General features: G+C 41.4%; 2 protein-coding genes across 16 annotated transcripts in view; both read left to right on the top strand.

Annotated features, from left to right (window-relative positions):
• LOC127362766 (uncharacterized) overlaps nt 1-12,352 on the top strand; it is a 143,288-nt gene that overhangs the window by 7,773 nt on the left and 123,163 nt on the right. The gene's annotated exons all lie outside the window — the stretch shown is intronic.
• LOC127362763 (NACHT, LRR and PYD domains-containing protein 12-like) overlaps nt 1-12,352 on the top strand; it is a 28,350-nt gene that overhangs the window by 15,339 nt on the left and 659 nt on the right. For 5 of the 15 annotated variants that reach the window (XM_051398912.1, XM_051398913.1, XM_051398909.1 and 2 more), the window contains 5 exons: nt 4,449-4,625; nt 5,902-6,078; nt 6,916-7,089; nt 7,918-8,091; nt 8,464-8,637. In XM_051398912.1, the coding sequence (XP_051254872.1) occupies nt 4,449-4,625; nt 5,902-6,078; nt 6,916-7,089; nt 7,918-8,091; nt 8,464-8,637 (876 nt within the window). Of the gene's footprint in view, nt 1-4,448; nt 4,626-5,901; nt 6,079-6,915; nt 7,090-7,917; nt 8,092-8,463; nt 8,638-10,017; nt 10,119-12,352 lie in introns of all 15 variants that reach the window. The other 10 variants (XM_051398917.1, XM_051398910.1, XM_051398918.1 and 7 more) reach the window with 10 other exon arrangements.

The following is a 12,352-nucleotide window of genomic DNA, read 5'->3' as shown; positions in this document are numbered from 1 at the left end:
TCTGTGGATGCTGGGAATCCTGCTGCGCTGGTGCTGCTGGACCTCACAACAGCCTTTGATACAGTCGACCATGCAGTCCTTGTATCTCGCCTAGACCAGCACGTTGGCATCCGTGGCCCCGCTCTCCAGTGGTTTAGGTCATACCTGGCTAACAGGAGTTTCTCTGTCGTGATTGGTGACCACTGCTCCTCAAATGCATCGCTGCCCTGTGGGGTGCCACAGGGATCTATTATCAGCCCTATTCTGTTTTCATTGTATATGCTACCTCTGGGATCAATTATAAAAAAACACAACCTGTCTTTTCACTTTTATGCCGACGATTTGCAGATATATTTGCCCATGAGACCAAACGAAAACACTGCACTTACTAAGCTGCTGGACTGCATCACAGATATAAAGCAGTGGCTGTCACATAACTTTTTGCACTTAAATGCATTCAGTAAAACTGAATGCATTTTGTTTGGTTTGTTGGTTCTCAATAAAACAGGTTTTTCTGATCAGAAGATTATATCCAACATCTCAGATTTAAATCCAAATCAGGTCCATTAATATTATCCTTTGAATGGAAAATTCTAAGTCCAATTTGGGTCCAAATAGTATTTCCTTTAGCTGGAAAAATTCTAAGTCCAAATTAGGTCCAAATAGTATTTCCTTTAGATGGAAAAGAAACAGTCAGGATTCATCCAAGTAGGCAGTAGAAGTAGAGCTTTATTCCCTTTGCAGAAGATTAAAACCCGAGTCATCCATGGAAAGACTGAATTTTCATGTCAGAACATCACCTTTTATACACAAGTCCTGCCCAACTGTCAATTTTTTGATCCATGACATAATGGTGTCCATCCCCCTGGAAATGTCTGGAAAATTCCATCAACCTGGGACTGTCCCCTCTACTGTCTTGTCTACATCACCCTCAGCTCCTCTGCACCTGTGGCCTGAGCACTTCTTATCATTAACCTTGCTGGCGTCCTGGCCTTTGGCAGTATGCCTAGACCTTTTTTTGCTCTTCTTTCTCACACTATTCACCCCATTTGAAATCTATTTAGCTGTACTTCTTTTCTTTAAAACCTTACATTACCTCTTTCTTACACCATTATGTCATAGACGTCTTTTACTGTATTTTTAAATCTTTATAAACCTTATAAAATGACAAAAAGCTTGTGTTACAATCATTCACATATTTTTGGTACAAACATAACTTATTTCTTGCTACAACTACACATTCAATATTCTTCTCTACTTTAAATCAAACCATTAAATCAAACTTTCACTAGAACAATGGTGCTCTCTACTTCATTAACAGTTTTGTGTGCTCACATAAAATCAACCTTACTTAAATCATATTAACCATAAAATCAACTCTACTTGAATACAGTGCTCATTACTTGATTTTTCTGTGTGTGATTAAAATATAGTGCTTATACCATTATTTCCAGCATTTTGTGTGATTACTAGAATTTTTAGCATATAATAGTCATCCGCATGCATTAAATTTTATACTACAGGTTCACCATCTATGTCAAATGTTTTCACCACAAACTCTGGCACTCCGGCCCCCTTTTTAAATGACATGTCAAAAATCTTGGGGTAACATTTGATACTGGGCTCAAATTTGACAAACAGATTAGCTCTGTTGTCAGCACAAGCTTTTTTCAGCTCCCTCTTTTGGCCAAAGTGAAGTCTTCTCAGTCGGCAGGATCTCGAGAAGGCAATCCATGCTTTCATCAGTTCAAGACTGGACTACTGCAATGCCCTTTACGTTGGCCTCAGTCAGTCCTCAATTTCTCGTCTCCAACTTGTGCAGAACGCTGCTGCCCATTTTTAACAAGCACGTCCAGACGCGAACACATTACTCCTGTGCTGTCGTCACTCCACTGGCTTCCAGTCCGTTTTAGAATTGATTTTAAACTTCTGTTGTTTGTTTTTAACGCCATTAATGGCTTGGCCCCCTCTTACTTGTCAGAGATTTTAACTTTTTGCAATTGTGGCAGAGCCCGGCGCTCTTCGGGTCAGCTTCTGTTAGAGGTCCCTAGGTCGAGACTTAAACAGTGGGGCGATCGTTCTTTTGCCGTCGCTGCTCCCAGACTGTGGAACAAACTGCCCCCTGACATTCTCACCACTACTGATCTCAACCTTTTTAAATCGAAGCTTAAGACCCACTTTTTTAGATTAGCATTCAATTCTGACTATGGCAGTACTGTCTCTTAGGTGTACTCTTTCTGTCTGCTCCTTTCTATGCATTTCTGGAAGGCTTTCAATACCCTGCAGCGCGCACTACAGCACTTTCAATTGTATTTGTATGTTATGTATGTGTTATGTATTGTTTTATGGCTTTGTTGTAAAGCACTTTGGGTACCTTTCAGCTATTGTAAAGGGCTATACAAATAAACTTGATTTGATTTGATTTGAATATGCATATTTTAAAAATTCAAACCAGATTGTTGTTCAACATTTCCCCAGGTACCACTGAGCTAAACAGTGGCCAGTATGTGGGACCAGTCCACTGTTTCATAAAGATCCTGATCTCATCATCACAACATCTTTCCTTGTAATTACGACATGTCTAAATGGTTTTTTGTGAAGGCAATGTGCTTCTGTAGCTGTTTACATTCCCCCAGACCCACATTCAAAAAATGCACTGCAGAACTAATTTACTGGGTTTATAGTTATATATGTAAATAACTGTATGTATTGTTTATTTTATTTTATTCTAATATAAATGTAATATGTGTATGTGTGTGTGGCATGAAGGGGCTACAACTTACATTTAAACATGCTGTGTTAAATATGAATGTTGAATGATTTACAGTGGGTACGGAAAGTATTCAGACCCCTTTAAAATTTTCACTCTTTGTTTCATTGCAGCCATTTGCTAAAATCAAAAAAGTTCATTTTATTTCTCACTAATGTACACTCAGCACCCCATCTTGACAGAAAAAAACAGAAATGTAGAATTTTTTGCAAATTTATTAAAAAAGAAAAACTGAAATATCACATGGTCATAAGTATTCAGACCCTTTGCTGTGACACTCATATTTAACTCACATGCTGTCCATTTCTTCTGATCCTCCTTGAGATGGTCCTGCTCCTTCATTGGAGTCTAGCTCTGTTTAATTAAACTGATTGGACTTGATTAGGAAAGGCACACACCTGTCTATATAAGACCTTACAGCTCACAGTGCATGTCAGAGCAAATGAGAATCATGAGGTCAAAGGAACTGCCCAAGGAGCTCAGACAGAATTGTGGTAAGGCACAGATCTGGCCAAGGTTACAAAAGAATTTCTGCAGCACTCAAGGTTCCTAAGAGCACAGTGGCCTCCATAATCCTTAAATGGAAGAAGTTTGGGACGACCAAACTGAGCAATCGTGGGAGAAGAGCCTTGGTGAGAGAGGTAAAGAAGAACCCAACGATCACTGTGGCTGAGTTCCAGAGATGCAGTAGGGAGATGGGAGAAAGTTCCACAAAGTCAACTATCACTGCAGCCCTGCACCAGTCGGGGCTTTATGGCAGAGTGGCCCGACGGAAGCCTCTCCTCAGTGCAAGACATATGAAAGCCCGCATAGAGTTTGCCAAAAAACACATGAAGGACTCCCAGACTATGAGAAATAAGATTCTCTGGTCTGATGAGACCAAGATTGAACTTTTTGGCGTTAATTCTAAGCGGTATGTGTGGAGAAAACCAGGCACTGCTCATCACCTGCCCAATACAATCCCAACAGTGAAACATGGTGGTGGCAGCATCAGGCTATGGGGATGTTTTTCAGCTGCAGGGACAGGACGACTGGTTGCAATTGAAGGAAAGATAAATGCAGCCAAGTACAGAGATATCCTGGAAGAAAACCTCTTCCAGAGTGCTCAGGACCTCAGACTGGGCCGACAAAACAATAACCCTAAGCACACAGCTAAAATAACAAAGGAGTGGCTTCGGAACAACTCTGTGACCATTCTTGACTGGCCCAGCCAGAGCCCTGACCTAAACCCAATTGAGCATCTCTGGAGAGATCTAAAAATGGCTGTCCACCAACATTCACCATCCAACCTGACAGAACTGGAGAGGATCTGCAAGGAAGAATGGCAGAGGATCCCCAAATCCAGGTGTGAAAAACTTGTTGCATCATTCCCAAGAAGACTCATGGCTGTAGTAGCTCAATACTGAGCAAAGGGTCTGAATACTTATGACCATGTGATATTTCAGTTTTTCTTTTTTAATAAATTTGCAAAAATTTCTACATTTCTGTTTTTTTCTGTCAAGATGGGGTGCTGAGTGTACATTAATGAGAAATAAAATGAACTTTTTTGATTTTAGCAAATGGCTGCAATGAAACAAAGAGTGAAAAATTTAAAGGGGTCTGAATACTTTCCGTACCCACTGTATGTGTGTCTTTATTTGCTTTGTGATCTAAATGCAATCAGATTTTATTTTAAAGGTTATATTCTCTGTATTCACAGACTTTCTGACTGTGGACTCTCAGAGACTCACTGTGAAGTCTTGGCCTCAGCTCTGAAGTCCAACCCCTGCCATCTGAGAGAGTTGGACCTGAGTGACAACTACGACCTGGAGGATTCAGGAGTGAAGCTGCTGTCTGCTGGACAGGAGAGTCCACACTGTAGACTGGAGACTCTGAGGTCAGTTCATGTGTTTGCTCTGTGTATATCTGCCAAATATAACAGAAGTTTTAAATCTCCTTCAGTTCTTTTGCTTTCTGGGTTTGTCTGAGCACAAATCACAACAGCTCTTGTTTAAGTAGTCTGAATGATTTGGCTCCAGATTTGGTCTGTACTCAAACTGGATTGGTGTTAGTCAGAAAACTGTAGGATTTATTAAGAATAGAATTTAAAATCCTCCTCCTCACCTATAAAGCTCTTCATGGTCAGGCCCCTTCATATCTTAAAGAGCTCATAGTACCCTATTACCCCACTAGAACACTACGTTCTCTGAATGCTGGGCTACTTGTGGTTCCTATAGTCTCTAAAAGTAGAACAGGAGCCAGAGCCTTCAGTTACCAAGCTCCTCTCCTGTGGAACCAGCTTCCAGTTGTGGTTCTGGAGGCAGACACACTCTCCACATTTAAGAGTAGGCTTAAGACATTCCTCTTTGATAAAGCTTATTGTTAGGGCTGGATCAGGTGAGTCCTGAACCATCCCTTAGTTATGCTGCTATAGGGCTAGACTATCTGGGGATTGCCCATGGTGCACTGAGCTCCTCTCTTCCTCTCTCTTTCTGCACTCATTCATGTTCCATTAATGCATGTTACTAACTTTACTTCTTCCCCGGAGTTCTTGTGCTTTCTCGTCTCGCAGGTTCTCATGGATCCTGGTGGAGCCTCCTGCCATGGTCCTGCTTGACTGCCATTGCTAATATCACTGATGTTATTGTTATTATTACTGTTGTCCCCCATCGTTGCTGTCGTCGTCATCATCTTCATGTTCATCATCTTCAGTCACTACTATTAGTGTAGTTGTTGCTACTGTTGTTGCTGTGCATATCTCTCTCTCTCTCTCTCTCTCTCTCTCTCTCTCTCTCTCTCCTCTCTCTCTCCTCCTCTCTCTCTCTCTCTCTCTCTCTCTCTCTCTCTCTCCTCCCCCCCCACCAACTGGTCGAGGCAGACGACCACCCACCTAGAGCCGAAGGATCTGTCCTAGGTTTCTGCCTCTTAACAGGCAGTTTTTCCTTGCCCTTGTCTCCAAGTGCTTGCTCATGGTGGTACTGAGATAACTTCTGTTATGAATTGGCACTATACAAATAAAATTTAATTGAATTCCAGATAGACACTAATCTAAAGCTTTTTCTAAACTTGTACATTCTAAACCTTCTTCAGCTCTGAACAGATTATTAAACACTGAATGATTTCAAGCAGGAACATTGTCTTCTAAACTCACATCACTTTTATTATTTATTCAGATTGAGGCGCTGCAGGTTGTCAGAGATCAGCTGTTCTTCTCTGGCCTCAGCTCTGAAGTCCAACCCCTCCCATCTGAGAGAGCTGGACCTGAGTGACAACTACAACCTGAAGGATTCAGGAGTGAAGCTACTGTCTGGTTTTCTGGAGAGTCCACACTGTAGACTGGAGACTCTGAGGTCAGACGCCATTTTTTATTTTGTGCTGAGATGCTGATGTTTATGAGGTCAAATCCTATGTTGTATAAAAGTCCAGTTCCGCAACTGCTCACAGAAAACTGATGCCACTTGTTGTTGGTAATCCAATTGTAATATTTCATGTTAAACTATAGTTCATACTTTCAGAACTTTATTCCAAAGCTTTCAGATCTTTGAGGATTCTCAGATTAGATTTTAGATTTGATGCTGATTCACAATGAACACCTTGTTGAGCTTCATATTTCCAACATATATAATATCACATTAATAATACAACACTGGTTGATTCTCTCTTAAACGCTTCATCATTTCATTTTCATCTTTCCCTCATTTGAATAAAAACAGAGGCATGTTTCCTTCTCTGTCAGACAGGAACAAACATATCAGCTTGTTCCAAACCTTTCTGATGATATGTGACGTTTCTACGGACTGAATATTTACACTCAAGATGACAGCATTTTATCTTTAATAGAATCAAATCTTCAATCACTTTCTGTGGCTTTTTCTTTGTGTTTGGCTGCACAACATGAGTTTGTATAGATGGAGCCACTGGTGGAGCTGGCAGAGGTTAAGAGCTGAAGTCACTACGTCTTTATTGAAGCAGCAGCACGTTTTCATTAATATTAATGAGAGCTCTTTTTACCTCTTTGTATTTTACAGTTTGCAACCTGCATCTTGTTGGGTTCAGGTGTTTGGAGTTTCCATTTTCTAAACTTGTACATTGTAAACCTTCTTCAGCTCTGAACAGATTATTAAACACTGAATGATTTCAAGCAGGAACATTGTCTTCTAAACTCACATCTTTTATTCTTTATTCAGATTGAGTTACTGCAGTTTGTCAGAGATCAGCTGTTCTTCTCTGGTCTCAGCTCTGAAGTCCAACCCCTCCCATCTGAGAGAGCTGGACCTGAGTTACAACAAGCTGCAGGATTCAGGAGTGAAGCTGCTGTGTGGTTTTCTGGAGAGGCCACACTGTAGACTGGAGACTCTGAGGTCAGTTCACTGACTCTCTGTTACTGTTGTAGATCTGATATCTTTCATTAACAACTCAACCTAATTGATGTTGATCCTTATACCATGGTGTGTGTGAATCCTGCATTGTGATTGGCTGCTGGGTGTCCATTACGTCCTGCTGTAGGACAGCTACTGAGATGTTCCAGTGAAACTGTCTGTTCACCGTTCTTAATGAATGATATCAACTGAATTCAAACAGAATGTGAATATCTCATAAATCTATCTGACAGCACTGAGTGTCGTCCTTCATCCTCTGAACACCACAGCCCGACCCCCCCCTCTGAACTCACTGATACTCACATCCCATTGGCTGTTCAACTCGCTACTTCAGGCTGCGGCCGTCAGTGCACATGTCCTATCGTTGGTCCAAATCTGCACATTGATTTGGGGACAATGACCTGGCTGATAGCGAGCTAGTCTGGTTAAACATTCTGTCACATTATATTTACTGTTTGTCACTGACTCTGAGTCCTAGCGTAGCATTAGCTCTCTGTCTCGTAGCGTAGCATTAGCTCTCTGACTCGTAGCGTAGCATTAGCTCTCTGACTCATAGCGTAGCATTAGCTCTCTGACTCGTAGCGTAGCATTAGCTCTCTGACTCGTAGCGTAGCATTAGCTCTCTGTGTTGATCTACACATTAAAAACCTGAACACATCTGATTGGATTATAAATGATTTTATCTTCATCATTTATTCTTTAAACTTGTACATTGTAAACCTTCTTCAGCTCTGAACAGATTATTAAACACTGAATGATTTCAAGCAGGAACATTGTCTTCTAAACTCACATCTTTTATTCTTTATTCAGTTTGAGTCGCTGCAGTTTGTCAGAGATCAGCTGTTCTTCTCTGGTCTCAGCTCTGAAGTCCAACCCCTCCCATCTGAGAGAGCTGGACCTGAGTAACAACAACCTGCAGGATTCAGGAGTGAAGCTGCTGTGTGGTTTTCTGGAGAGTCCACACTGTAGACTGGAGACTCTGAGGTCAGACACCATGTTTTTATTTCTGTGCTGAAATGAATGTGATGTTAAAGTTGTGCTGACAGTAAAGTGCAGACAGGTTGATGTTATACTGATCCACACTGAGTATCTTAATGCTAAAGTCTGTTTTCTTCTTCAGTGGTTTCTACACTGAATAATTCACTGTGAACCTCTTCAGCTCTTGATTTTACATTAAAGGCCACCTTGTGGTTTAAATCATCCATAAACATAAATGAATTAACACAAAGAATAAATAAATCATCTTTATTTCAACTGTCAGACAATAACTTTTTTGAATTATATTATGAAGCTGTGTGATGTTTCTACTGACTGAACTGTTTCATTATAAACTCACATCTTTTATTCTTTATTCAGATTGAGGGAGTGCAGTTTGTCAGAGATCAGCTGTTCTTCTCTGGTCTCAGCTCTGAAGTCCAACCCCTCCCATCTGACAGAGCTGGACCTGAGTTTCAACAACCTGAATGACTCAGAAGTGAAGCTGCTGTCTGATCTTGTGGAGAGTCCACACTGTAGACTGCAGACTCTGAGGTCAGTAGAGGGTCTGAGTCAGTCCATGCTGGTTCCAGCAGTCTTGGACTAAACACAGATCCAGTATTTGCTGCTTTCCTCAGTGAAGCTGTGAGGAGAATGGGGACAGGCTTCAGGATTAGACAGACAGACAGACAGACGCTTGTTGTGATCATGTGTTTGAGTTGATGTGAAGACGACTGTTGTTGTTGTGTTCATGTGTTCAGGAAATAAAGCTGGATTCCAGCTGACAGCATTACAAGATGTATAGAGACAGTGGTCCTCATTCATCCAGTCTGATCTCACACTGTTTGTTCTCTCATTTCTACACTAAACAACTGATCAGTTGGTCTTTGTCACAGCTCTGAGATCAGTCTGACTGAAGCCTGCAAATAAGCATCATTACATTTAGTGACCATGTGGTCTTTGTACAGACCAGGACCTCTGCTGGAGTCCAGTACTCACAGCTGATGTGTAGGTGTTCAGTCTTTGTATGAACATGTAGGACCTTTAACATCAGATATATATCTGTCCATTTGTCTCTTGTTTGTCCAAATAGTTTGAATATTTACACATTTGTCCTGTAAGATTTCAGATGAAACATTCAAATGTGACTGAGACTGTGGTTTTTATCAGCTTTATCTACCTGCTCTAGGGTTATGACAAAGGAGGGAGACCACACATAATTTAAATGTTTTAAACAAAAATAAGTTTAATTAAACAATATTCACGGTCACAAATCACATGTATATGTAAATCAGTGAGATCAGTAGTGTATTGAGTGTGTGTGGACTTGGGTGAAGACTGTGTGGAAAAAGGTAATGCATATCTCCAAATACCAAAAGACTATCAGAAAACCAAAGACAGCAACAAACCAGGAACCTGCTGACTGGAAGGAGAGAGGGAGAATGATTGCAAATCAGCCGTTTGTAAAGACCCATACCTAGCATCAAAACAATATCTCCAATATCTCTGAGGAGAAGGTCAGAACCGACTTACAAACAAGTGTTTGGCTCCTGTGTCTCTCAAAATTTTAACTTCCACATTGTTGGTCCCCGGCAGGGACACATAACCATCCAAAATATACACTGAGTAATATGGGCGGCTATGGCTCAGAGGCAGAGCGGGTTGTCTCCTAATCGGAAGGTTGTTGGTTTGATCCCCGGCTCCTCCGGCCACATGTCGAAGTATCCTTGAGCAAGATACTGAACCCCAAATTGCTCCCAATGCACAGCATCGGTGTATGAATGAGTTAGTTTCTGTTCGATGGACTTTGCCATCACTGAGTGAATGTGTGTGAAAGGGTAAATGTGGCACGTAGTGTAAAAGCGCTTTGAGTGGTCGGAAGACTAGCAAGGCGCTATACAGGTCCATTTACCATTTAATTACCTTGGCTTTCAGACTTACAAACCAAGGGACAAAGGGCTTCAGGGTGACTGTTGAACATGAACACCAACTGGGCTGGTGAAATGGAGGCAGCCAAAGCAGCAGGTTTTACTTGGGTACTAGCTGAAAACTTAAATTTTTCCTCAAGAACAGGACACTCACTTTTCCAGTGCCCTTTACGGTGGCAGTAATCCACGTCTCAGTCGAATTATTTTTCCGCCATGTGCCATGCTCAGGCCTGGAAGATATGGTCTTACCACGTGCTGCTGCTGTACTGCCCTGCCGCGCATCAACACTGCTTTCGCCAAACTTATTTTTGTGGGTCAGGGTGTATTCGTCAGCCAACACTGCCGCTTCCTGGGGCGTTTTAACTTTTCGTTCAGTGATATATGTTGCAATATTATCTGGCACACAATTTTTAAATTGCTCCACTGCATCCACATCAGCCAGCTCTCTAAACGTAACGTCTGAAGCAGAACACCAGCGATTAAACTGAACCACCAAATCTCGTCCAAACTCAACATGAGTCTGATGTTCCTTCTCCCTTGCACTCCTAAAATGTTGATGATAGGCTTCAGGAACAAGCTCATATGCGTGCAAAACTGCAGTCATAACAACGTTATACCTTTTACTTTCAGCTACAGTCAGAGAAGCAAAAGCCTCCAGCGCTTTACCCGTGAAGACACATTGTAAGAGTAGCGTGCATTCCTCATCAGACTAATTCCTGGACTCTGCCACTCACTCAAACAAAGAAGAATAGGTCTGGATCTTCTTCTGGGAACTTGGGAAGCAATTTCAGGTTATTTCCATCTTAAATAGATTTTCTCCCTCGACAGCAACCCCACCAGACAGCTTTCCCTCTCCAATTAGCTGCAGTCTATACTGTTTTTTTGTTTCATGACTTCTAGTTCCAAGAGTTTATGCTGCATCAACTGTTCATGTTCAAGCTTGATTAACAAAAATTCCTTTTGCTGTTCAAACGTAAATGCCTCAGGTGTCACTGCCACAGACGACACTTCATGTTTTTATGTTTTCCTTCAAACTTTTATCAGTTACCTCAACATCACAAGTGTTTAGCAATCTTCAATAATTGGTCCTTTTGTACACTTATCCAATAGCTCCACTGAAGGAGTCTCAATAAAATCTTTGACAATAGAACCTATATTACAAAAGCAGCTTCCTCTGAGTATAACGCAAAAGTGTAGGTTTAAAATTCAAACGGCACGAACCTGGAGTCCAATCCCCCAATCTATCTCACTCAACAAACTAACTAACTCAACCCTAGTCTTCAGGTGGTTAATTGTGGGGGGTACTTACACACTCGAAATCAGTGGTGTGGGAAAGCAACTGGTTAACCAGCGACCCTCCCAGAATCCACTGAGGTGTTCCTGAGCAATGCTCTACCCACATTCACCAGCACACTACAAAAACAAAAACCAACGGATTGCCCAAACAGAACCCGCTGTCTGAAACCTAACATGGGAAAAGGACGCCAACATTTTTTTTTCCAAATCCATTTACTAAGAACCCACACTGCAACAAAAACGAGCTATCAGAGCGCCCTATCTTCAAAAACCAAAACTCAAAAATCTGTGCGCATCTCCCAGAACAATTTACCTAAGCGAACAAATGGCACCAAAACAAACCTTTCCAAAAATGTTAAACATCGGGAAAGTCAACAATCCAATTGCCACTACTACAAACTAAACAAAAAAATGTACTTACCAAACTATTTAGTTTTTGACGAGCCCCCACTTTTTCATGAACCTGCTCTAGGGTTATGACAAAGGAGGGAGACCACACAGAGAATTTAAATGTTTTAAACAAAAGTTTAATTAAACAATATTCACGGTCACAAATCATAATATGTATATGTAAGTCAGTGAGATCAGTAGTGTAGTCAGTCCTTCCAGAAAAACGCGGAGTTTTGTTTTGTTGCGGGCAAAAAATCGGCACGTTTTCTTAAAATGCGAATATGCGGGATATTTATGCAATTTTATGCAATGAAATTGCGGGAACTTGCAAAAACTGCGGCTTCATCGCGGGGTTTGCAGCTTTTCGATGATGGTCACGTTGCGTAATTACGTCCCTTTATAACGTTCCCATGGCAACAGGGGAAAATGGCTACTCTTGTGTGAAGTAAACATTTTTCAACTTTCTGCTAAGATATATGTGACTTTTATGCAACGAAAATGCGGGGATTATGAAATCATGCAAGCCCCGCGTATTTTGCGCGGAAATCAGCAATTTATGTGGCGAAAGTGCGGCGGATTTGAAAAAATGCGGCCCCCGCATAAATAAAAAGACCCAGACTAACCAGAGGTTGGAGGGGTCAGCACAGTAATGATGT

The sequence above is a fragment of the Dicentrarchus labrax genome, unplaced genomic scaffold (genome assembly GCF_905237075.1).
Source record: "Dicentrarchus labrax unplaced genomic scaffold, dlabrax2021, whole genome shotgun sequence".
NCBI lineage: Eukaryota > Metazoa > Chordata > Actinopteri > Moronidae > Dicentrarchus > Dicentrarchus labrax.
This window is presented reverse-complemented; position numbering and strand designations above follow the sequence as displayed.